General features: G+C 40.1%; 1 protein-coding gene across 4 annotated transcripts in view; it reads right to left on the bottom strand.

Moving 5' to 3' along the window:
• Positions 1–27,739, bottom strand: part of Sh3kbp1 (SH3 domain containing kinase binding protein 1) — a 336,423-nt gene that overhangs the window by 58,073 nt on the left and 250,611 nt on the right. For all 4 annotated transcript variants that reach the window (XM_047536039.1, XM_047536036.1, XM_047536037.1 and 1 more), the window contains 2 exons: positions 13,425–13,532; positions 1,930–1,981 (listed from right to left, as the gene is read on the bottom strand). In XM_047536039.1, the coding sequence (XP_047391995.1) occupies positions 1,930–1,981; positions 13,425–13,532 (160 nt within the window). The remainder of the gene's footprint in view (positions 1–1,929; positions 1,982–13,424; positions 13,533–27,739) is intronic.

Genomic DNA, 27,739 nt, shown 5'->3' on the forward strand with positions numbered 1-27,739 from the left:
GGCCAAGAAAACTTTAAAAAAAAATTCATAGTTGATTGCGATGGCACATGCCTGTAATCCCAGTGACTCAGGAGCTTGAGGCAGGAGGATCACAAGTTCAAGGCCAGTTGGGGCAACTTAGAGAGAACCTGTCTTAAATTATTTTTAAAAAGGCTCTAGGAGTGTAGTACAATGGTAGAACACCCTTGGGTTCAATCCCCAGGACCTAAAAAAGAAAAATCCATTGAACACACACTTCATCTGAATCCCTTTAATAACTTACAATAAATTAAACACTATACCGGATTTATATCAATTCAATATCTGTGGTTTTTTTTGTGGTGCTGGGGATTGACCCAGGGCCTTGTGCATGTGAGGCAAGCACTCTACCAACTGAGCTATATCCCCAGTCCTGTTTTAATTGTTTGGTAAAGGAAAATCGATGATGGGAAAATATGAATATCTATCTACTAATCTCAAAGAAGTTCCCAAGATCCTTCAACAGGATAAATGAGCAGTAGAAGCAGCCTAGGAAGATGAAATACCACTTTGTTTTGTACCCCAGAGCCCCATCACAAATGGTGGCAAAAATGTTTCAAAAGGATAAGAATTTGCCTACTATGCCACAATGGAGTCTCCTAATGCTAATGAAGAAGTTCAGTTATCATTCCTAGAGACACAGAAAGAATCAACAATTGGACTGTTTTGAAGAATCCAATCTTAGTTAACTACATTCTAGGCTGCCTGAGCCTTGGACTGCTTGATCCATCTCCTTGGTCTCCAATGGTTACCAAGGCCTCCAGGAGAAAGGGTTCTCAGAGAAAAACACATAAATAGCCTGCTTTAATCTCAACACAATAAAATATTTATATAGCCAGAACCACTAGGTGGCAAAATGAAACTGTTCAATGCCAGCACAGATGAAGGCAAAGCAGGAGATGTAATTAACATCCCATTTCAGGGCTTAATCTCTGTAATTCTCAATTATGCCCAAGGGAATGGCAAAGGAATCTGGGTTCAAGTTGATTTTTTTCCCCCAACTTGGTGGACCAAAGTGATTTTTTTAAAAAAAACTTCTTAATAAATATATAAATAAACAAATGATCTGGAAATTTACTCATAATTTAAATGCTATAGAAGTATCATAACTGTGGATGTACAGAACTAAAAATATCCCTCTTATTCTGTTTTAGTTGTCACTTTTTAAAATTCCACTTACCTAGCTAGTTACTCATGAAGGAATTTCTCCCCACAATTTACTATAGCAATTATAAAGAGGAATTCTGTTGGGAAGCATGAACCATCCTCTTTATGTATGAGAATCTTATGTGCAATGAGTTACCAAATGTCTAACAACATCAATTCTTCCTATATTATTCAACCTTAATATCTGAACTCCATAGAAAAAGTGAATTGGACTCTTCAAGTTTAAAAAAGAACTAGGAGTCAAAAGTATTTATGGCTAAAAACAACCATCTTTTTTTGGGGGGGGGGATAAGTGAAGGAAGTACAAATTTTGGTTAACCACAGAGGACAGACACTGAAAATCCAACAAGGCCATACATGTGCAAAGACACTATGGCCCATGGGAAACAATCTTCCCTAAGCTCACTCTATCCATTGGGCACAGGGGAAGCAGGACAATATTAGGTTCTCTCCTCCAAAGGAGTTTATTAAAAACAAAACTCAATTTTAAAGTTCTTTGACCATTCTCTTGGGGAGCCCTAGTTTTTGTACTGTATCAGGGATACCTTTTAGTGATTTTTGTTTGTTTGCTTAGGAAAAGCAGCAGTATATTTAAAATCTGCCTGCTGAGACCAAATCATAACTTCCCAATGTGGCAATCTGTGGCATTTGAATCCAGGAATCTTGAGCTCTACCATGGACAATTTGAATATATGCAAAAGAAAGATGTGCAACTTTATTTTATGAAACTGAAAGGTATATTACCTGCCCCTTGTTTGATGACAGGAGCCGATGGAGGTGGAGGTTTCTTGGGTCTCTGAAAAATTAATCAAAATTAGACCACATGAGACTGTTGGCAAGTTTTCCTCTCACAGAAGGACCACAGACAATGTTTTCTATGCGAAGTGTGGACAATTTGGAGACTCTCTCCAAAAAACTGAGCAAATCTCTCTCCAGGGATGTCAGTTTTTGGCACCTCTAAACAAACACTAAAATAAATTCACTCGGCAAAACAAAACTCTGATCGACAAATGAAATGCTATTTCCCCCTTTCTAAATTTATAACAGCCTTCTGGAAAAGCACGGCTCAGCAAAAATGGCCTGAAACCAGCAAGCACAATGGTACTCCTACGCTGAAACCACATTTGCAATTAAGATTTAATCTGCTGAATAACCAAGTGATTCGAAGAGAGTCACTATGAAGACTCAAAATCAGATATGCTATGGATGAGGGATCTTAACAAAATGCAGGTTGAGGTTCTGTGGCAGCCAGTTCAGGTTCTATGCCTTCTGCCCCTTTCTATGCTGAGGCTGGCAGAGCATTTGTGAGATCCCTCACAGATCAGATGTACCCTGTCACATGTGATAGACTGGAATAGTTTTTTTGTTTCGTTTTGCAAATTGGCCACTATTTATTTCTCTCCCACACACTGTCACTCTGTAGGAGATGGAGGCAACAATATATTCAATTGTAATCAATGGCATTTATTCCTGATCTGGTTCCAGATAGCCAGGCATTTCCTTGGCACCCAGGACTGACTGTAAAAGGGAGACGGATGGGCTCAACTTGGCAAATTATTCAGTTATTGGGGAATCTGGCCAGAGTACCATCTTGGACAGTTATGCCAAGGGCAAAAGGGTGGGGTCAAGGGCAAGGTAAGAACCATCTCAATGTCAAAATCATTAAGGATGGATGGGAATGGGGAGAGTTGAAATGTATGATCCATATTGTTGCTGATACCTCTCCTCACTCTCCAGGCATTATATACTTGTAATTCTAAGAAAGCTCCAGAGTCTCTTCTGCTCTCTGAAAATGTACGAGTGTGGTATTACTACAGGGACCAGCAAACACAAATGCCCAGCCCTGGTTCTGACTCACCCTTACTTAATGTAATTTAGAGCCACAGGAAGAAATGGTTTTAAGTATGATCCAGACAATATCAGACCCACGAAAATTTTAGGAGGGCTATCACAGCACATAGGCTCTGGATTCACTAACTTTTCAGTGCTGCTCTTTAGTAGCTGGGCGAGTCAGCTAATTTACTCTGAGTAAACAGTATAGCATGGTGGGCAAGAGGTGGGGATTCGAATATCTGTCACTACAAATCTTTTGCCATCATTAACTGTGGACACTGGGCAAGTAACCTTCCCAAGCTGTTCCCTCTCATCTATATGTGGTGATTAATATTCTCTTTCTTAGGAGGAAGTGATTTCACAAGCATAAGGAGTAATTTCTGACTTGTTTAATCCTTACAAAAACTCTATGAGGTGGTGAGATTAGTATGCTCATTCTGCCATTGAAATAATTGAGGCTTGGAGATATAAAGTCATTTCCTAAGGTTACCAGGCTATTAAATGAGGCAGGAGATAGAGAGACTGGGAGTCAGGCCCAAGGCTGTCTGACCTACAACATGTTCTTAACCACCATGAAGGATCCATCATGCCAGAGAACATCCACTAGACAAACCATTGTGTGGCCATAATACCACACACAAGGAGTTCATAAAAGCATAGGAACTGTATTTTGTTAAAGTTGGAAGAAGCAAATGGGTATCAAATTGCAGCTACAGTATGAGCTCAACCATGCTGCAACCTTTACAGAAAGACTAGAAAGAAATAAATCTAAATTGGTGACCTCTGACTAGTAAAATTATGAGTACATACATGTGTTTCCTTCTTAATGTTTTTCTGTAATGGTCTATATGAGTACAGACAAACTTTATCATAAAAAAGCATGTGGCTGCTGGGTGCAATGGCACAGGCCTGTAATCCCAGCAACTTAGGAGGTTGAGGCAGAAACATCACAAGTTTGAGGTCAGCCTTGGTAACTTAGCAAGTCCCTAAGCAACTTACTGAGACCATGTCTCAAAATAAAAAATAAAAAGGGCTTCCCTATGTAGTTCTGCAGTAAAGTGTCTCTGGGTTCAATCCCAGTATCCAAAAAAAAAAAAAAAAAACAAAAAACAAAAAACAAAAGCTGCATAGCTGCTCTAAGGGTTACCTCCCCTTGCATACAGGCCCTAGACTGAGTGAATGGGTTTTGGGATGGGCTTCTGGCTCACGGTTTTCCACTCCTCTATTGCCTGTGTCAGTCCCTTCCAGCTCTCCACCAACTCCTTCCTTTTCCCCCTCCCTTCCCTGTCTTTATGTAAATTATACTGGGGACAGATGTATGTTTACTTAATGAAGTCATCACTGAAACTCTGCCAATTAACCTTCCCGTACCTCAGGATCAGAGTAATTTCTTATTCATGAAACTGCCAACACCCTGTGGCCTAATTCTTTCCAGTTAAATCCCAACAACACCTACCTCTAGATGTCTTCCTCACTCCTGACTGGTCTGAAACTTTCTATAACCAATTTCACATGAACTTCTTCTAGTGGAGGACATTACCCCAGCGACCTTGCCTCAAACCACATGGCCCCAAATTAAAAAAAAAAAAGAGACAAGTACAAGTCATGCTATTTTCCAAGATTACTGGGCAAAAAAAAGTACATCCCTTAATGTTGTGTCAGATTTGGCAGATACATAAAATGTAACAGAGCAGAGCAGGGGTTGAGGAGAGGGAGAGAAGGAAGAAGAGAGGTGGGAAGGGAAGACAGAAAATGTTGCACTAACAGGCAATGGATGAGAAGTGTGGTCCTAGTATGAATGTGGAAAGGGAGGAGGCAGAGGTGTGTGTTTGTGTCTGGAGCAGCAGCCATCATGGAGGAAGTTCCCTTCTGAAAGAAAGGGAAAATTTGTGAGCTATCTTGCGTCTACCACACTGGATCAAGGTGCTTCTTTTGATAACTTATTAGCAGAATGGAATTTTCTTTTCTTCCCTTGAATGATTTTACTTTCTCTAGTTCTACCAATCTCAACAGTCATCATGTCTCTTCAGATGAGAAATGATGCTACATTTCTAAATAACACATCTTTTTCTTAAAAACCACTGAGCCACATCCCCAGCCCTTTTTTATATTTTATTTAGAGACTGAGTTGCTTAGGGCCTTGCTAAGTTCCTGAGGCTGGCTTTGAACTCATGATCCTCCTGCCTCAGCCTCCAGAGCCACTGGTATTACAGGCGTGTGTTACCACACCCAGCTCAAAAAAGACATCATTTAAGGCAATTCTAAACATAATTCAGAGCCAGGGGCCCATGCAGTTCTGGATCAGCCCCCAAAAGATTCATAGTGTATTGCACATGGACCTACTTTAAAAAAAAAAAAAACCAACCAGAAGACAAGGCAGCGAGAACTGAGAAGGCAGACTGAGTAAATTTCAAGAAAAATGTGATAGTAAAAAATGTATCACAGGAGTTCAAGATTGTCAAAGAAATAGTCATGAGCGAATTGTTGAGTTGATTTTCTTCAAAATGTCCAATTGTGGCTGAATAAAAGGACAGGACTGGGAAGTCTCCAGGTTAAGCAGTAGGCCAAGGTGCCCCTGTGGAGTTTGACAGCCATAAGATATTAACTAATACCTGAGGATTTGAAGACCTGAATTTTTAGAGGCACATGTTCTATTTATTTTTTTTATCCCTCCCTCCATAGTGAAAATAAATGCCCAGCCCCAAACGCAGGGAACTTTGGCCTACTCAATTCTCAGTGCTTGAAAAAAAGCAATGGATGTTAGAGCCACAAGTCATCAAAGGAGTCTCCTTACAGCTGAGAAAACTGAGGCTCAGAGGGGTTGTGACAACAGCTAGGTGGTAACCACAGGGGGTCCAGAACTCTAGTCCCTCAATGTTCAGACTGTGGGAATTCAAAATGAAAATATCATTAACAAAATCAATGAGCCAACATTTCCCAATTTCTGGAAGAGTTGAGTGTCTTTCATGGTCTTCATGTATTCAGGGTACATAGACCTAAATGTGTACATGTGCACATCTGCCTGCATGTGGAGTTGTTGGCTTGGACAACTAACATCATCCTTCAAAGGATTACCTAAATTTGATTTTTTAAAAACCATTTTAGCACCAGGAAGGAAATAGATCTGAATGTTCCAGAGTAAGGATGACAGGAAGGCAAGCTTTGCTTCCTGCTAAAGGATTACAGAACTGACTCTGCCCTTTGTTTGACAAGACTCAACAGCTCTAAGTAAAAGAGTTCATCAGTTGGCTCAACTGCTCTCCCTGGCAGGAATTCTGACCCGACACAGTTTGCCTTCAGACCCTCAGGCACCCAAGATGTGCTCTGTTAAATAACCAGAGAAATACACCCTAATGACTGGGTATACTTTATGTGATACCTTAGTCTGTTTACTATTGCTATTGAGACTGGGTAATTTATAAAAACAAGAGGTTTGTTGTGGATCAAGGTTCTGGAAGACTAAGAGCATGATGACAGCATATACTCAGTTTCTGATAAGGGCTTCATGTTGCTTCAACTTGTGGAAGAAAGTAGAAGAGGAAGCAGAGACAGGCAAAAAGCATGTGTACAAGAGAGATCAAGGGACAGTGACAGGCTTGTTTATAACGATCTACTCTTGTGAGAATTAATTCAGTCTCAAGAGAACTAACCCAGTCTCTCCAGAAATGCATTAATCCATTTAATAGGGTGGTAATCCCATGACCTAACTCTTAAAAAAAAAAGTCTGCCCCTTCTCAACACTGTTATGTTGGGGACCAAGCTCCAACCTAAGTTTGGGTGGACACAAACCATATTCAAATCACAGCAGGGAGGTTTCCTCAGGGAAATAAAAGGTTCTGGAAGAAATCTCAGCTTGACTTAGAGCAATTCTTGGGAAGTCCCACAATGCATCCAGTAAGTTTTCTGGAGGTTGGAGAGGAGACAAAAGTGAATGACTCCTGACCAGGGCAGCCCTCACAATTCTAGAAACAAATGGGAGGCTTCTTCCCTGCCCTTTCCTCATTGCCTCTGGAGGACCAGCCACACTTTTGAAGAGTGCAGCTAGCACTATGCTCTGGGCAATGACAGTGTGTGTAACTGCCCCTCCGCACCCTTCAGAGCCCCAGCAAGTGCCTGCCCTGTCATCTGCATAGGAGATTCCCAGGAACCACTATATAGCCTGCTCTTTGGAGGGTCTCTCTCTCTTGTTTCCTGTCCTCAGCTTCTATCCTCATAGTCTACATCCGTAGTTTCCCTCTTGGTTGGACCCATCCGAATAGATGGCCTGTTGGGTGGTCAGCTAGACATTGGTATTCAGTTCTTCCCTAAGATGTTCTCTCAGTTCATCCCCTTGACTCACTCCTTCACTCCATTCATCCCATCCCAGAAGTGATGCCTTGATTATATGTCCAGATCCTTTGTCTGGAACAGAGGACCTGGAACCCATTTGTGTCAGAAGGGGAATCAAACAGGAACCCAGCTCCCCCCAACCTCCATTCACTCTTCTTCCTCTTTAATACTAGTATAAAAGGGAACAGCAAGCAGGAGAGGAGGGGTAGAAGGAAGAGCAGGCACACCTTGCCACCACAAGATAAGAGAACAAGAGGGTCCTGATTGTCAAGCATGTTCTATGCATGCTATTGGGACCAATGAAGGAGAAATGTGGCCTTCAAGGAGATTACAGTTCAGACTGAGTGATGAGAGGTGAGCACTTCAGGTAAGAGTATATTGAATGAGATGCTCAACTGCGAGAATACAGGCTGTAAGTGCCAGCAGAAAAGGGAGAGGAAGCATCACCTGGGTGACCTAGGGGAAGTTCACAGGGATTATATCAATAGGCCACATATATGCAACATGAATGACTTGACAAGCCTTATTCCTCTGCATGTGAGACCACCCAGAAAATTAAATGTACAAGATAGATAATGTTGCAGGTGGATTATTTTTCTAAGGCCACTTATTGGAAGGACATATTTATTTCTTTTATAAATAACTTATTGGGCATCTTTAGAAATGAGAAAGAACTACAGTAAATCTCAAAAGGCTAAAGGACATGACAAGGAACAAAGAAAATTTTGGCTAAGAACAGATTCTATAAACTAGGTTGTCAGAAGTCAGGGGCCTCCTAAGCACTTGGTAAAAAGAAGGTAGTCAGAGTTAAAGCAGCAAAACTCACCTATGACAGATTAGCCATTGTGGGTAGCCAAACAGACTTTTTTCTTATAAAATTTGGAACCTGCAAAAGTTCTGCTGAGTGATCTAGAACAATCTTAAGAGGTTGGATTGGCACACGACTGCAAATGGGAAAGTTAGAAATTAATTGAGCATGTCACAATGTGTCTGGTGACTGATATGAATAGAAAGGGTCCTATCAATTAAGAGAACGGAAAGAAACATGCTGAATTCAACATATGGATCCCTTGGCAGACTTTTTCCTTTGGTGTGTGAGGAGGGCCTTAAGTGATAACCTACCAGGTCTTTGCAAGAACAACTAACTCCTCTCATTTTGATTTCTTGCCCTCCAGGATAAATGTAGTTTCTGTTTCCTTAGGAATCAGGCCAATAGTGGGTGAATGCTCAGGGAAGGTAGACCCATGTGCTCCAGATAGCTGACATCTCAGTTCCTGTTATGGTTGGAAGGCTGGTAGCCTGCTACCTGGGTAAGTCTGAATCAGCAAAGGCAAGCCTGCATCATAGTTGCAGGGACAGTCCTTGTAGCTGGGAGACAGACTCTCCATTGTGGGATATTCAGTAAGGGAAATACCTAGGGGAACCTTAGTAATGCCCATTTGTAACATGGCACAAACTCTGAAAAGCTCTCCCTATCAATGCATACTGGCACAGTAATGCCACTTCTGGTGATGTGACCGGTTTCCCTTACAAGAGTAATGGCCTGAGATTTTCTTAAACACTATCTATAAGAATATCTATTGCAATCAATCAATTTTTTCTTTTTCTAACAACAGTGAGAAGTTGTTCCTGCTTTTCTTGAGAGTTCAAGTTCCCCGTTATCCTTTAGTAACAATGACAGAGCACATATGCTGCTTCATTAGAGCTCAGAATATTTAATCTATCTAATCCGATGTTCAATTTTACTTTCAAAGTTCAAAATAAACAGACAGCCATTGAATCTAGGTTCTCTCATAAATAGCTTACATAATTGCTCTAAAATATGCACCAAGAGATCAACGGTTGCTCTCCTGGAATATCTTGAGCTAAAGCCCCAAAGCGTATGTCACCCTAGAGAGAGAATCTGCTGCATGCTCTCAGGAAGAAAGACCACTAGGAATTCCCAAAGACCTGGTGGTAACCACCAGAATCCACGTCCCTACAGAAAATATGCCAGCATTTTCATTATGCTTGGTAATACCTACAAGTCAAAAGATCTGCTGTTAAAGAAATGCCATTTGCTTCTGTTGACCCTAATCATCACAGACTGTTCTCTTTTCTGGGTGAATGATTACAGCCCCAGCCACTAGCAAGACAAGATGACATGTGCTGAAACCAGTGGCAGAATATTTTAGACTCTGTCATTCACACAGTGCCTTCGTGTTAATGATTCTAATCATCTTTACACCACCATCAACTCAGCAAATGACAGTCCCATCTCTAATCACATTGTCACCAATTCACCAATGCTCTGGGTACAGCAATGAAGGCTGGCATAACAACTAATGCAAAGCTGGTTGGCTGGTTTTATAGGCCAAAGGCAATGAAAAAGGATGTTATACTTTGAATTTTCTCAAAGCTAAGTGTCATATTATACAATACTTTTCAGTGGTAGGTTTTACTTTATCTGACAGGTATGACTATTGTTTCCCTAAAATTGGGTTTTCTGCTTCATAAGGACAAGGTTAAAAGACTTATCAAGGAGGTAGTGGCTGCTTGTGTAGGGTTAGAGAAATGCCCATGGGGCTCTAAAAAGCATACATGCACCAACAAGCAAGCTGCGCTAAGTCCACTCATCACTGACAACTTCACTCTCCCGGTGGAAGTGCTTCCCTTAATAGCTTATGTAACACAGAGCTTCTAAAAATGTACACTGTGGAGTCCATCTCACCTAAGTGAATTTATTGCCCCACTAAAATAAGAACAGCAACTAAAAGCAGGGCCAACAATGGAGAAAACTGCAGACTTTGCGCATTCGCTTAAAAAAAGATACAGATTTTACCTTAGTCTTCAAAATCATACCACCTGTCACCATAAAAATGGTTACTAGACAAGCAATGCATATGTTAATTAACTAGATTTAGTCATGTGTACATTCACAACATGCATACAGTCAGTTATCACTTAGAATCTGTGGGAGATTGCTTTCAGGATCCCCTGAGGATACCAAAATCCACTGATGCACAAATTCCTTATATAAAATGTTGTAGTATTTGCATATAACCTAAGCACATCCCCCTATATATCTTAAATCATCTTGAGATTTTTTTTGATAACACTTAACACAATATAAGCACCATGTATATAGTTGTGCTATATTTTTAGGTAATGACAATTTTAAAAGGGTGTACATATTCATTACAGATGGAAAGTTTTTGAATATTTTCAATCTGTGGTTGATTGAATCCATGGATGTAGATCTTGCAGATATAGACAACCCACTGCACTTAAAACACTATGTTGTACATGGTAAATATATGTAATTTTATTTGTCAACTTTAAAAAAGTAAACCATATTGGCTCAATCAGAACCAATAAGGCAGCAAATATAGGATAGCAGGCTTGCTAAGACTCCTTTTTTTTTTTGGTACTGGAGATTGAACCCAGGGGTGCATGACCATTGAATGCTATCCCCAGCCCTTTTTAATATTTCATTTAGAGACAGGGTCCCACTGAGTTGCTTAGGGCCTTGCTAAGTTGCTGAGGCTCAGTTTGAACTCATGATCCTCCTGCCTCAGTCTTCTGAGCCGCTGGGATTACAGGTGTGCACCACCATGCCTGGCTTGGTAAGACTCCTTGGCCAGTATGCTCTCCTTCAAAGTTACCATGAAGGTTTTGGTGTCCCAGTGCTTTAGGACATGGTTGGCTTTTAGTAGCTTCACAAACACAGGCAAGAAGGAGACAACAGGCAGCCTGGATGGCCCCTGGCCTCCACTCATTATGGCCACACTGAGTATCCTTTCAGAAAGCTCTGGCAGGCATCCATGTCTTTCAGTAATAGATTTGCAGTTAAACTCTAAGCGTACATGAGCACCAATCATGTGTATGCTTTACTTCCAATCAACCACCATGATGGCCAGCCTGGAAAAGGACTCAATAAATATTGAGCGAATTAACAAAACAAAAACAGAATTGTGAAACAGCAGATCCAGGAAAATATATGCAAAGTAACATGAAGATTATGTTACCCTGTTCTTGCTTATCTCTATAAATGTGTTTTAAACCTCACTGGCTGTCTTTTTAATGGTTGCTAAGCAAAGTTCTTAGATATGTTTGGATTCCCAGGGAAGCCAAGCAAGACACCAAGTTCACTGGGCTGATTTGATCAGCTGATGCAAAAAGAATCAGAGTCCCAGAAGTGGTCTTACAACATTACTTCACAATTCTGGTTGGAGTCTTTTGCCACTCTTGTGGCAATAGTAATTATAATGAGTGGAATGCTTAACCTGCAGGGGGCGCCAACCAATGGCCAGACACTGCTGAGGAATTCGTGTGCATCTCACTCAGTCTTCTCAAATGTTCAATAAAGTAAGTATGAATATTCTCATTATTTTATGGATGAGAATAGTGAAGCTTAGAGTTGTTCAACAATTTGGCCTTGGCTATAGAATAAGTGACAGTGTAAGGATAGACCCAGGTATATCTGATGTCACTGCCTAGAGTCACAACTGCTACACTCTATAAATGTTTTCTAAACCTCATTCCTGTGTTCTGTTATTCTAAAACATTTAATATCCAGTCATTATAAGCATTTAAGATCTGTTTTTCTCCGTGATTGATTTTTCCATCAAGTGACAATCCACCATTGCTATAGTCATTAGTAAAAATGTTTTAAGTGATTTTGCTTGGTGGACAATTTCCTTATTGAATGATGAGCTCTTTGATATATGATTTCCCTCCTAAAATATGGGGGAAGTGGAAGGCGGGATTGTCATCACTTAGATATCTGCTTCTATATCTGCATTTCCCAAAATGTAATATGCAAACAGATCACCTAAGAATTTTGTGAAAAATGTTGATTCCAATGCATCAGAACTAGGATAGGGCCCAAGTAGCTCTAACAAGCTCTCAGGTAATGCTGATGTTACTACTCCATGAATTTGACATCAAGTGTCAAAGACAGAAAACATTAGGAAGCCGAATCCAGATTATGTAAAACCCAAACTCAGATTTCACGAAAGAACAGCAAGTGTAGAAAAGGACATTCTTCACCTAAATAATACAAGAAAGCAAGCTATCAAAAAGTCTAAAATGTGTGGCCTTGGATGTCAAACCCATCTAATGATCTACAGGGTACAATCTTGGCAGATGGCAGCACTACATAGCTTCTTAAACAATTCTGCCCATTCATCTAAGCAGCACATTCACCATTAAATGATGATTTAGTATCCTTGGCAACAAATTTACCAACATTGTAGCTATCCTTCCTGCACCTTAGCTCTACTGGAATGGTGATGTGTCAAGGTCAGGTTCAGCCTGGTTCAGTAACAGAAGCCCCATGGGCATGAAGAGGACTCTAGCCAGAAGAGGTGGGCAGAGATCACACAAAAGCCTGAGCAAAGAACCCTGAGGCACAGAACAGGATCGATAAGACCTAACTGCTGCTCCTCATTATACTATAGGGTGCTTCTAGTTTTTCAACATTTTTTGTTACATCATTGGAAGAGAAAAACAACATGGGGAATTAGGCAAACAAAAATGGACTGGCTCATTTGGGCAGTGGCATCATCAAATGGGTTCCCACAAAGAAAAACATAAATGAGAGGTGTGTATGCACACATATGGATATTCATGTATGTACACAAACATGCACATATAGTATAGGAAGATTTGCAGGCATCAATCTGCATCCTCAGCCTCATAATGTGTCAGTCATTTGCACAATATTGGTTACTTCACCACCCCAAAGGACTGTTCTATGCAGGATGCCGGCAGAACACTTACCAGAGCACCCAGGGTCCTCACAGTTTATTTGGGCACTCAAACATTCCAGGTACTGTGCAAAGTGCCTTACACACATTATCCTATTTATATGTGCAACTCTGGAATTGCAATCACTGTCACCAGATAGTAGCTGAGTTCTAGAATGGACTTGTTATAGGGTATAGGCAGTCAAGGGCTTAGAACATAAGCTCATCAAACATTCAAATGTCAACGTTCTTTAACATTATTTCTCAATCCCATATCCCAAGTCCCATGACAGAAGCCACAATTCTGATGGTGTGTAGTGCACTGAGATCAAAGCCATGGAGACTTACATTCCCCTCCTTGTCAAAGTCTGGTGGAAGTAACTTCACGAAGTTATCAGGAAATACGCCTCGTCTGCCATTGAGCTCTCCTTCCCACCAGCCAACATCGATGCAGTCCTAGAAATAAGGCAGGAAAGAGTGAGAAATGGGGGCAAGCATGCTCCAGAGAGGTCTGCCATTCTTTCATGAGAGAATGGAAACCCTCTCCTTGATACTGATATCGATGTAACAATGGTTATTCAGTCAGCACAGACCCAAAAGTCAGAGTAGAGACCCAAGTCAGAGCTTCCAACACGGATTCAAAACCTAATGTTGCTTTTAAATGCCCTGAATCAATGAAGTCCTTTTAAAATTATTTTCTTAAAGATGGGATGAGATGTATGGGCTTCTTTTTAGTTTTACTGAAATAAAAGTATTTTATTAACTGCAAAGGAAGCTTAGAAAATACCTTGTGCAAAAATGTCCTCTTTTGGATAGCTTGTCACAAAGCTTGTCAGAATTAAAAAGGGCTTTGTAACAGTAAGCTAAGCATAAGAAAAAAATCACACTTCACACAAACTCATTAACATGCTGCTCTCCTTCACCTTCTCCTTTTTATGTTGGTGGAGCACAGTTGTCACCATAAAAAGTCCTTTCTCCCCCTTACAGAATTCAACATTTGATTACTAAATGAATAAATAAACCTAGTCATTCTTCCAGATCAAACATGCTTCCCTTTGAATAATTTCTGTTCAATTCATTCATTCATTGAATGCTTCTTGAGCACCTACCGTGTCAGGCACTGCTGAGCTAGGTGCTAGATAGAGGGCAAGGAGCAAGACAGGCCAAATCCTAATATTCTTCAAGCTTCTATCCTGAGCCTAATGGTCCCAAGGTTCTCCTAAGCACTTAACCTCAGCACACAAAACTACTTATAGTTTTTTTCCCTTTTCAACTGGATGTAAATCCAATTCATTTTAATATACCTTGCATTCATTCACTGGATCCTCTGGGTCCAATTCTACTTCTACCACCCAATTCAGAACTTGCCTTCCCAACCATAAACCTCTTCCCTTGGGCATTTCTTCCTCCCCAGTGTATGAATAATACACACATTACTGACAAGTCTGGAGGAATCCTTGTTAAAACCCAAGCCTCACCCAGATTTGTGATCAACGACTTCCAGCTGAAGCCCCAAACAATGAAGACTTTAAAAAAAATATGCTAGCAACACAGTTACTTTTAAAATTACATCTGAATCAAGAAGATAATCAAGAAAGAAAGGACAACATGCTCAGGGTCCATGGACAGATCCTCTGGTCCTTTACAACATTGACGGGTTGGTGAAGAGATGAGGAGGGTTCAAGCATCAGTTGTAGGCCCCAGATGCACCATAGTTTATATGTGGCTCAGTTGCACTTTGCTAGATCAGGATTACAGCAAGGTGAGTTACATATCTGATCTGTTTTGCCATTATGCCCCGAGTCCTTCACACAATGTTCCATATAAGAGATACTTGTGGAATCAATGAAAATTCTTTATAACCCTAACCCTGTAATCTCCTGCAGTCCAATATGTGAACACTTGGATTACTGAAGGACACGATGACTTCTAGGAGTAAATCGTCACCACCTTCCCCTCCATCAAAATGGTGGAATGAGAGGCTAGGGATATAGCTCAGTGGGTAGAATGCTTGCTGGGTTCAATCCCCAGCACCGCAAAAAAAAAAAAAATGGTGGAATGAGAGATATCATTACCCTATGTACATGTATGATTACACAAATGGTATGAAGGTACATCGTGCACAACCATAGAAATGAAAAGCTGTACCCCATTTGTGTACAATGAATCAAAATGAAGTCTGTAAAAATAAAAAATAAAAATAAATAAAATAAAAAAGAATAAATTAATCCCTTAGAAAAGCGTGCAGATATTAGAGATTAGGCCTTTGTGACACACTATAAATTCTAGTCCTAACCAACACCAAAAACAAATTACAGTTGGAGCAACAATTTCAGATTTATTCAGAACAAAATGAGAGTTCAAAAAACTTGTGAGAGAATGCTTATCTTTCTGGAAAAATGACAAAAAAATCTAGTAAATAACATGGTCCTGCCCTTGTTGCATTACCACTAAACAATCTAGCATCAGTCCCTGAAGAAGGGATCCACAAACAGAAGTGGTAGTGGCAGGATTTGGTAGGGTTTTCTTGGTCATTTTTATTCTGAGATAGGGTCTAAGTTGCTTAGGGTCTCACTAAATTGCCAAGGCTGGCCTCAAACTTGCAATCCTCCTGCCTCAGCCTCCTGAGTCGCTGGGATTACAGCTATATACCACCATACCTGGCATAATTTGATGGCTTCTAAGGTTCTTACAAATGCCATCAATGATTCTACAAAAACTTACAAAGGAGGCATGGAGGAGTGGAATTTCTTTACCCTTAATCCTTAGAAATTAAGCCTTTCAATCTAGAAGATTCTGCTTCTAAAATGATTCTGGCACATTTTTTACCTCCTCTTTCTGCATGTGTCCTGTTTATTTTCAAAACCCAACTTGAAACTCACCTTTAGGAAAGTGACTATGATGAATGCCTTCTTTAACACTCAGTACTGTGCTAATTTGCACTTCATGATATTTAATTCTACAAACTTCTATTAAGTGTGAACTATTCAAGGTCTGTGGGTACTGAACATTAAACATGCGAAAACATGGTCCCACTCCCTGGAGCTTAGAGATGTATGTGAGAGACAGATACAAAATATTCTGCAGGGTCCTTTTGGGTAACAGGTATCAACCAAGTGTTCTGGTGTCAAAAGAAGAGCTGTCAGTAACAGCTCTTTGAATAATCCTAAGTCTTCTCGTATGAGAAGGGTAAGCTTATGTAAGGACTGGACCTTCCTCCACAATCATTTTGGATCACCTGATGCAGAACTATGCCCACAAAAGGCATGCAAATATTGTTTAGTGATACCTTTCTAAACTATGCAAAGCCATGCTTCACCTTAGCCTTATGCAAACAAGAGCCCAAGAACCATTTTGCTTCATGTGTGTGAGAAAAACAATAAAGAAAATTTTAATAAGTAGAAACCTATTCTGGGTAACTAGAGAACTCATGCATGTCTACAGGGGAAAAGAGTGCATTAGGACATTATATTCATCATATCTCCCATTGGTGATGACTGGCTTGGATGGCTCATCTACACTCTGCTCCTTAAGGAAAACACTAACAGTGCTAATCATTGCTGTAACTCAAAGCAACAGAGGGAAAGCACAAAGAGAGAATACAATATGTCTAATTGTTCTGATTAGTATAAGAATAAACACAAGGCCCATGGATGAGATAAGCACAGTCAAAAAAAGAAAACTGTCAGTGTGGTTGAGAATACTAAGAGCAGTCAAAGAGCAAAGCTGGTACAGGACAAAAACCAGGCACAGGGTTGGGATGCCTGGAGTGGAATAGAGATTTACAGAAATCCAAGGCAATTTTTCTCCAGAAATAGAAGCTAATTTAAGAGAAACAGGAATGATTTTGACAGCAAAATGAGAAGCAAATGTAAGTCCTCTTAAACCAAACAAAGGAACTAGGCTTTTGATGGCAGAGATGAAGAAAGAATTATTCATTTCAGGGTTGTGCTTCCAGAAGTGTAAACTACCAGCAAATTTAATTTATTTCTTGAAGACCTAAAACATACAGAAAAGGACAGGAAACCAGGGTAAAAGGAAAATCATCATGACTTCATGGGGGCTCCCAAGCTCAGAGCTTCATGGGCAGACACAGTGAATCAAAATGGCATGGAAACACCACCTGAGTGTCAGGTTAGACTTAAAAGCAAGTGAACCAAGAGAAGTTAGGCAGCCTGGAAGAGAAGGACACCAAGAACAGAGGCAATGAGAAAGTCAAGGACAGGATCACTGAATGAGAAGGAAGGAAAGTGGGAGGGTGGGAACCTGTGGTCACAGAAGAGAACATTAAAGCACTGGGGTTTAGAGCAAAGGCAATCCTCAAATGTCTACTGAACAGTGGCATAAGGTGTGAGGCAAGATGGCACCCATGAGTGAAAGGAAAGAGTGGAGGAATGGTGGCCAATGACTTGTGAGACCAGAATGTCATCAGGGTGGATGTGGATGCCCCCAAAGCAGGTGTTGAGTGAAATGGGTTGTAAGGCAGTAGCTGACCACTGAGGAGAGAGGTAGTGTGGCCAACATACTATTATTTATTTCTAATCCTGGAACACTATTAATAATTATTCCAGAACCATAGGTATCGACTGAGATAACAGTTAGTCTACTGGATTTTCAGAGTGTAATAAGGATGAAAAAGGGCAGTGTAGGCAGGTGACAGGATGGCCTGTGGATGAAGCAGGAGGTAGAAATGAATTAAAGAGCAGCATGCAGATGAAAGCCTCTTGAAAAAACGTTTAGAAATAAGCTCTATTGGCAAGAAAACAAAGGAAAACAGACATGGAGCCTTATGGAGAGTCAAGAGCATGGAAAGAAATTATATTTCTGACAGAGTATTCACTCTTGTATGATCAAGTCCTCACAATAGCCAAAATGGTTTCTGTATGCCTCATCACCAGGCAGATATTAGAGTAAAACAGAATACTCTTCCTCATAAAATGCAAATGCTGATTTTCCTTTAAAGGAATAAATTAACAGTGCTGTCATCTAACCTCTATGTTGTGCACTATCTCAGGTTAATACTTTCTACTAGCACACAGCTAATAATGGAGAACTCACTATGGCACAAGGTAGCCATTGCTTATTTTGCCTGAACTCAGAGGAGGAAGAGTGTAAATGTGGGCCGTGTGGTAATTAAGCTGTCCTCAGGGATGAAAATTCTCTGGGTCTCAGTTTTTGGATACATGTGAAAATCACTGCAAGGTGGAGAGAAGGACACAACTGCTGGTTGTTGCTACTGTCATTACTGGGACTACATGGATTGGCCCCAAAGTCCCTGAGGGATGATGTTGCCAGGAAGGTTTCTTTGTGAAGCTCCTATTTTAGTCAGCTTTTTGCTGCTGTGACTAAATGATCTGAACAGCACAATTATAGAGGAGGAAAGGTTTATTTGAGGGCTCATAGTTTCAGAGGTCTATAGAAGGCCAGCTCCATTCCTTGGGGCTTAAGATGAGGCAGAACATCATGGCAGAAAAGTATGGCAGAGGGAAGCAGCTTGCATCAGGAAGCAAAGAGAGAGGAGGAGACTCCACTCTCCAGATACAAAATATATACCCCATAGCCACACCCCAATTCCCACCTACTCCAGCCACACCCTACCCACTCTGTTAATCCTTATCAGGGGATTAATTCGCTGACTGGGTTAAGACTCTTAAAACCCAATCATTTCTCCTCTGAACCTTCCTGCATTGTCTCACATGTGAGCTTTTGGGGGACACCTCACATCCAGACCATAACAGCTACCAAGTATCTGTCATGTGATCCAGCGCCATCTTTGGGTACTGATGCATCATTCCTACTCCTTGCTGTCTTGGTGAAGCCAATTCTAGCCCCTGGCAGCAGCTCAAATACTTGGAGTGGGGCTGAGGAGAGGGATGCCAGGACCCGGAAGTGTCTGAAGGAAGAGGCCTTGCCTAGACTTCAACATTGTGCCTCAGTCTGTTCAATCCTGACAGCACTGCCCTAGGTAACTTGGTTGAAGCCCTTCAGTGCTCCACACAGTTATCACAATAGGGATCAGCTGAGAGAACTCCTTGACCCATAACCAGTTGGCATAGTGAGGGCCACATGAGCTGGGAGTCACCAGTGAAACCTAGTATATCTACCTCCAGGCTAGAAACTTCAAATCTTGAGAAAAGACAAACTTGTCACCTGGCTTGTACATTGGCTAAAAGAACAAGCCACAACGCTCATCATGGGCTGTTTTCTCAAGAATGCAAAGCAATATATTAGACAAGTGACTATAAAACTTGGCTGCACATTTAAAATCACCTGCGAAGTTTTAAAAACCCCAATGGCTAGGCTAGACCCCATACCAAGTAAATCACAATTTTGGGGAAAAAGAGTGAAGGAAATCAGTGTTTGTTAAAAGCCCCTAGGTCATTCCAATGTACAGGTTGGGAATAGGTTAGATTTAGACCAGTGCTTCTCAAACGTTAATGTGCATACTTCTCATTTGGGGATCTTGTAAAAAGGTCAGTTAGGATTCAATAAGTCTGGGACACATCTGAGATTCAGCATTTCTAAGTTTCCCAAGTAATGTCAATGCTGCTGCTCTGTGTACCATACTTGGTGTAGCAAATTCTCGGGAAAAGGGTAAACTCCTTAGCTGGGTATGATGGTGCATGCCTATAAACCCAGTAATTCTGAGGCTGAGGCAGGAGGTCAGCAAGTTCAAAGTCAGACTCAGCAATTTAGCAAGGCCCTAAGAAAGTTAGTGAGACCCTGTTTTGAAATAAAAATAAAGAATGCTGAGGATGTGGCTCAGTGTCTAAGTGCCCCTGGTTTAATCCCTGTTATGGAAAAAAACCAACCAACCAAACAAACAAACAAAACTAAGCCTCTTGAAAACAAGGATCTTATCCCCACACCTTTATATCCAACTAATAACTTGTACAGTGCCTGGGACATACCAATTCTGATAAAATGCTGGCTGAATGGATGAGTAGATGGATGGCCCATACTTCCCCCAGAATGTTATTCTACATTTCTCCATTTTCAAACAGTAGAAGTAAGGTCAAGTTGAAAAGGAGAAGGCAGGTACAGATTAGCTTCACAAAGTAAGCTTCTACTATACAATCAGGTTTACCTGCTGATCTGTACTGAATTTATTATTTGTTTATAATTGTGGTAAAAACTTTAAAAAGTACTCCAAAAAGGTAGGTCACATTTTCTCTGAAATTATATGTATCTTCTTTGAGTCCAAAAAATGGAAATGTCAAGCCAAAACTATGAAATAAGAACGGGTTCACCACTTGGCCCAAATGAAAGTCAAACCTATTCTCCTCAGTCACCTGGTGGTCAGCTGTTCCCACTCTCCAATTTCCTAGAAGTTACCCAGCACAGCTACTTTTCATGACCTTCCCTAATGACAGAGTTATCATTTGAGGATACAGTGAATGTTGAACAATTTCAGCGTGGCTGTTAAGGGAGCTTCAGGGTGCCCCAAGGGGGCTTCACACCCTCAGCATCCACCAGCAGTATGGAAAACACTGTTTAATATTTACTAATGAATGCCTTCTGCATGGAGCTGGGGGTGGGGTGCCATGTTGAGCAAATGCTCTATGGAAGCTGAAGCCCAGGAGCACTCTGCTCTGCTACTGCTAGTTAACACCTCCCCAAGAGATGCAATTATGTGGTATGGCTGGCATTGCCGTTCAGAATTTCCACCATCCCCATAAGTCGATTATTAAAGCAGGCTCATCCACATCACGGTTTATGAGGTAACAGGAAAAAGAGCTTTGATCTATCTCAGTGTTAAGAAGGAAGTTCAGGGACACAGTATTAGGGACAAGTCCATTCAAGAAAATACCACATTCCAAATGGCAACACAGGGATGACTGAGGCATAGGCAGTGATTCACTCTTTTGCAACAACAGGAAGTCATGATCCAAAGTTCAACTTCTTATAAAAACTCCTGGCTTCTTATTGGGCAACAATTTATATGCTTTTCTATATTGACATCTGATTTTTCCATTTGATATATTATACAAATGGTAACAAAAAACTTGGTAGATGACACATGAAAAGTAAGCACACTTCCTGTCAGCTATGCCAATTTTTTTTTCTTGAGACAGGGTCTCACAATGTTGCCCAGGTTGCCTCAAACTCCTGGATTCAAGCAATCCTCCTGCCTCAGTCTCCAGAATAGCTGGGACTACAGGTGTGCACCACTGTGCCCAGCTTGGCTGTGCCAATATTAACTGAAGCAAGTATTGATGCCATATCTTTTACAAGCTATCCATACCATAGCTCACATTTTTCTGCTTCTTCTTTGATCTAGTCATCTGTGATTACATGCTCTCAACACCTGGCTACACTGTTCACAGACTGGATTTTGTTGTCTTCCTTGTGAGGGTATTGAGTTCTGCTATGGTGGAAAAATTGCTTGGAGATAAGATTGACCTATCAAAGTCTTGTTTTAGGTTTTGTCAGGGTGGGTCTAGGATAGCACTATTTCTATGACCGACTTTTCTGGGTTCTCAATTGGATGTCTGGGGTGTTCAGCATCCCTCATTTTTCTACTCTGCTTGGCCAGAACTCCAGCATCTCCCATCACTGATGATCTCTGGGATATCCACTCAGCTTATAGTTGGTCAGATACTTCTGAAACTCTTTCTTGGTATAACTCATTCCCCTCTGCAGTTCCCTGCCCTACAAACTCAAGCCACACCCCAGCAGTCTGAATTACAATTTGTTTCCTCCATCCCATAAGTCTGCTGCTCTTTGAGCTCCACTGCCCTGTGCTGCAATTTGCAAAGTGCCCCCAGGCAAAAAGCCAGGGTTGATGTGAAACTCATTTTTATGCTTCCCTTTTCTCCAGGATCATATCCCTGTACTATAATTGTCCGGTGCCAAAAACAGCTGCTTCCTATACTTTGTTCAATTTTACAGTTGTCTCTGGAAGGAGGGTAAGTCTAATACTCATTACTCCATCACAGCTTCAACCAGAAATCATATACTCCTTTGAAAAGATTGTTTCTTTAATTAAGTGAATTTATTTAATTCTAGATATAATATAACTTTAAGCTCTATCTTTAAAAGTCTAAGCTATTTCAAGGTCTAATTGCTAAAAAAAAGTTCTAGAGAAAGAATGTCTGAAATGAAGATACATACAGGGTTTTAATTATCCTGGAGTTTCCTTTGCTAGCATATGTACTTCTCTCTAATAAGAAAGTTAAAGCATTCCCCAATGAAAAGTAGAACCATTGTTAAACATCTTTATATGGGAAGATAAATACATGCCACCCAACCTTTTTCAGAAAATGGCACTCATATAAAATATTTTATTAATTGATGTATGGTTTGGGTGTGAGGTGTCCCCCAAAAGCTCACATGTGAGACAATACCAGAAGGTTCACAGGAGAAATGATTGGGTTGTGAGAGTCTTAACCCAATCAGTGAATCAATCCCCTGATTGTGTTAACTGAGTGGTAACTGCACTGGTAGGGTGTGACTGGAGGAGGTGGGAATTGGGGATGTGGCTTCAGAGTATATATTTTGTATCTGGAGAGTAGAGTATCTCTCTGCTTTCTGATCTTCATGTGAGCTGCTTCCCTTTCCAATATACTCTGCCATGATATTCTGCCTCATCTTGAGCCCCTAGAATGGAGACTGCTGTCTTTGGAAGGAGACCTCTGAAACCGTGAGCCCTCAAATAAACTTTTTCTTCTAAAATTATTTTCCGGTCAGATCTTTGAGTCACAGCAACAAAAAGCTGACTAAAACAATTAATATTATTTTATTAATAATATTTTATTCTACTAGATGCCAAGGATATTAGAGGTCATCATCCCACATGGAGTTCCAATCACCTAAGGCCCTTCCCATCTACTCTGGGACACTGAGGGGGTCACTTTCCTACACTCCTATAACCCACTTATAACACACAGGTTAAGAAATGCTACAGAAAAAAACTTGTGAGTCCACATGTCACTAAGAAATGAGGAAAAAAAGCTTAAACCAAACCAAGGTCTCCATACAAAGACCAGAGTTCCCACAGGCACTAAGAGAGTCAGAGGCCAGAATCAGGAAGGCCTGGGTGATGGGGATGGGGGATGGGTACACTTGATAGAAGACAACCAAGGACAGAAGCCCCAAAGGCCTCTATGTTCAATTAGTTTCCCTCTTGAAAAAGATGCTTCTGTCTGGAGCCTCTTCAGAAACTAGCAATCATGGTGGCCCAACTCCAGGGTCACCATTTACATTGGGTATCTCCTGGAATTCTGGGGCATGGCTGTAAAGTTTGTACACACGAATATATTAGAATGGCTTCTCAACTTCATTTGTGGCATATGCAGTCTTAAGTCTTCTCAGAAAAAGTATGTTTTAGACTTTTTTCTAATAGCAGAATGAAAGACTTTCTCCTATAAACCCACGTCAAAAGTCAGTAATCATATGAAAAGGAGATACTTATATAAGACAGGGGTTTTCCAATGTCCTTGTAATCTGGCTTCAAGCACAAGAAACATTAACTGCATCTGAAGACACAGAAGTCATACACAGAAAGCAAATCATTAAGGTAGCACTTTTACATTTTTTACTGTCCATTCAAACATAATCAAATATTTGAACTTATGTTACAACATGTTTTCACAGAAACTCCCTATTTTCTCCTTGCTAGGTCATTTACACTGAGATGACCACTCCATGCTAAAGCTTAAAAGCTCTTTCTAATGGCACCTTTGGTTCATCCACAGCACATGGCTAAATGTACAGTTTACTTCTCAAGGACATGCATCCTGTAGCTGTTTTCTCATTTTCACTTTATGATTAGAGAACTGTGTGGACTCTGCATCCAAATACATGCTTTTCTTCCATTAAAAGGATAGTAGGGATGACAGAACATCATTTTGCTTCATTGATAAAGATAGTGGCATTCATAGAGCATCTTTAATTATGTTTTCAGAGATTTTTTTTCCTTAGCTTTTATACCACCTCTAAGAGATACAAAGAGTGAAGGGGGAGGAGGTGGTAATCTTCATTTCACAGATAATGGCTGGGGACACATAAGAGGTGAAGGGCACAACCATGCTCATTTTGAAGATCAAGAATACCCAAGACAGGGCTGGAGATACAGCTCAGTTGGTAGAGTGCTTGCCTGGCATGCACAAGGCCCTGGGTTCAATCCCCAGCACTGCATAAAAATAAGTAACATAAAGGTATTGTGCCCATCTGCAATAAAAAAAAAAACCTGGGACAGCTGCAGAAGCTATTAGTAATTTTCTAGCTTCTACTTCCATTCTTCACCAGGATAAACCTATATTCTTTTAAGAAGTTTCTCCATTAGGAAAACTTATTTCTTGGCCTAAAATTTTGTTTGGGGCCTATTTATCTATACCTAGCCAATTTCGCTTCTAGGCCAGGGCAGTGAGTGAAAAATTTACTTTTCAGGCCAAATCCAAACCCTCAGGCTGCTCAGTTGAGTCCAGGTCTGATCAGTGGACTATGGCTACATCTGTCCATGGCTCTGGAGGACAAGGTTCACAGAGACAAGGAAAGTCTCCAATATAGGAGATCCCTGGCCTTATATTATAAAAGGCATTTTCAGAAAGACTCAGAACAAAACCAAGGACCTTGAAATTCATGCAATTACTTATGAGGCAATAACTAACTGAATACTGGGGCTCAGATGAACTTGTAGAAAATAGGCGGACAATAACATTCTTTTTATTTTTGGGTACCAGGGATTGAAATCAGGGGCACTTGACCACTGGACCACATTCCCAGCCCTATTTTGTATTCTTATTTAGAAACAGGGTCTCACTGAGTTGCTTAGTGCCTCGCTGTTGCTGGCTTTGAACTCTTGATCCTCCTGCCTCAGCCTCCCGAGTGTGCACATCCTCGCCTGGTTGCCAGCAACATTATTTAATAGTGTTTTTGCAGAGCAAAAGTTTTAAATTTTGCTCAAGTCCAATTTAACAGTTTTTTTTTATGGATTGTGCTTTTAGTATCAAGTATAACAACACTTTTCTTGTATGTTTTCATAAATAACTTTTTATGTTTTGTGTTTTCACATAGATCTATGGTATATTTGGAGTTATTTTTTGCATAATGTGTTAGGTTTAGATTGGAGTTCAATTTTTGCCTACCTATGTCCAATTATACCAATACCATTTCTTGAAAATATTATCTTTTTTCTCTTAAATGGTCTTTGCACTTTTTTTGGACTGGGGATTGAACCCAGGGGTGCTCTACCACTGAGGCACATTCCCAGCCCTTTTTACTTTGAGACAGGGTCTCACTAAGTTGCCCAGTCTGGTGTGAAACTTGTGATCCTCCTGTCTCAGTCTCCTGGGTCACTGGGATTACAGGTGACTGTGCCCAGCATGCCTTTGCACTTTTGTTGAAAATTAATTGGCTGGATTTTTATGGTCTGTTTCCAGATATTTTATTTCAGGGGTCAGCAAACTATAGCCTATGGGCCAAAAGCTAAGAATAGGTTTTTTAAAAAATCAGAAGAATATTTCAAGGAATATGAAAATTTCATGATATTCAAATTTAAGTATCCAGGACTGGGGTTGTTGCTCAGGGGTAGAGCATTGTCTAGCACATGTGAGTCACTGGGTTCGATCCTCAGCACCAAATAAAAATAAATAAATAGGTTGGGCATGGAGGCACATTCCTGCAATCCCAGCAGCTCAGGAGGCTGAGGCAGGAGGATTGCAAGTTCAAAGCCAGGCTCAGCAAAAGTGAGGCACTAAGCAAGTCACTGAGACCCTGACTCTAAATAAAGTACAAAATAGGGTTGAGGATATGGCTCAGTGGTCGAGTGACTCTGGGTTCAATCCCCAGTACCAAAATAAATAAATATAAATAACTAAATAAAGGTATTGTGTCCATCTACAATTAAAAAAATTAAGCATCCATAAATAAAGTTTTATTGAAATTCAACCATGTCTATTAATCTACTTCTATGGCTTTTTTCCCTCTACAATCTCAGAGTAGTAGCTGTGACCAAGACTGAATGGTCCACAAACCCTAAAATACATTTGCTTTCTGACCCTTTACAAAAGTAGTTTAGGATATGAGGATCCTTATAAGCATCCATGCAGAACCTCAGGGCTCTCTCAATGCCACTATAAAAAATACTGAAAGGACAGAAGCTTTAAATAGAACCTCTGAAAGCCCTGAGGAAGGCAGAAAAGGAATGCATTTAATAGCCGGCTACCCTTTCCAACGAGGACTAAAATAAAAAGCCTAAGTAAAACTATTCTTAAAAGAATGAATCTTGCTGTACTATAGAGTTAACCATAAAATGAAGAAATTTTGAAGCTAAAAGGTATTTATTTTAATGGCTTTTTTTCTTGAATATCTCTGTGAGTCATAAACTTAAGAAAAAATATTTGTAATATAAAGAATGACAGGTTAATGACATGAATATGAGATATTTTTATAAAAATCAATTGGAAAATGATGTGTTAATTTTTCAAATTTGGTTATTTCTAAAATGCAGAATTAGCAGAGATTAAATCATATTAGTAGAGACTAAAAAGAAGGATAATATTCAGGGATGAAAAGGACATTTCCATATACTCCCATGGGAAGACTAAATTGGTACAGTCTTTTAGAATTCATTTAAATGCCCTCAAAATGCAGTGATGCAGTGTTACACTTGGCAATTTATCTTCAGGAAATAATAACAACAGTTAACATTTATATAGCACTTACTATGAACCAGGTTTTCTAAGTGCTTTACGTATTGTCTTAGTCTGTTTTGTGCTGCTATAATAGAATATATGAGATTGGGTAATTTACAAAGAACAGATTTGTTTCTTGTAGTTCTAGAGGCTTCCAAGGTCAAGAGGCCTGTGTCTGCATCACTCCATGGTGGAAGGTGAAAAGAGAAGAGAGCATGCATAGAAGAAAGGGGAAAGGGGTCAAACTCATCCTTTCAGGATTGCCAGAACATACTCTGGCAATAATGAACACATTCCCATGATAACAGTGGTAATCCATCTGTGAGGGCAGAGCCCTTCTGATCTAATTACTTCTTAAAGGTCCCACATCCCAAAATTGTTGCATTGGAAATTAAGTTTTCCACATATGAACTTTGAGGGACACATTCAAACCATAACACCTGATTTAACTCATTTAATCTTTACAACACCAAGAGGTAGGTGTTATTGTTATCCCCATTTCACAGATGTGGAAACTGAGGCACAGAATGATGAGCAACCTGATCAAGGTTACACAACTAGTAAAATGTAATAGAAATAATTATGGGCACCAAGATTCATGAGCCAGGTGATGATTATGTGGAACATGGTCTAAAATAGAGAAAAACTGGAAACAGGCTAAATATAAAAAAGATCATAATATTCCCTCCATACATAGGATACTAAGGACTTGTTAGTATGTTGCCAAAAATAATCATGATATATTTTGGATAATAAGGGTGAATAATATGATCTTATTTTTATTTTAAACTGTAGTTATGTGCATGTATGGAAAAAAATCTGGGAGAATAACTGCTAAAATATTAAGGTATGTGAAGGTAGTAATGTCATGGGTAATTCTGAATTTTAATTGTACTTATCTTTTTTGTTTTTGTTTTTATTCCAAGAGTAAGTATTTTAAAATTTTAATACATTTCACTTTCAATGTCAGAAACTATATGTTTTAATAAAATATGTATGGGAATGTAAAGAGCTTTGAGATACTTA

This window comes from Sciurus carolinensis, chromosome X (genome assembly GCF_902686445.1).
Source record: "Sciurus carolinensis chromosome X, mSciCar1.2, whole genome shotgun sequence".
NCBI lineage: Eukaryota > Metazoa > Chordata > Mammalia > Rodentia > Sciuridae > Sciurus > Sciurus carolinensis.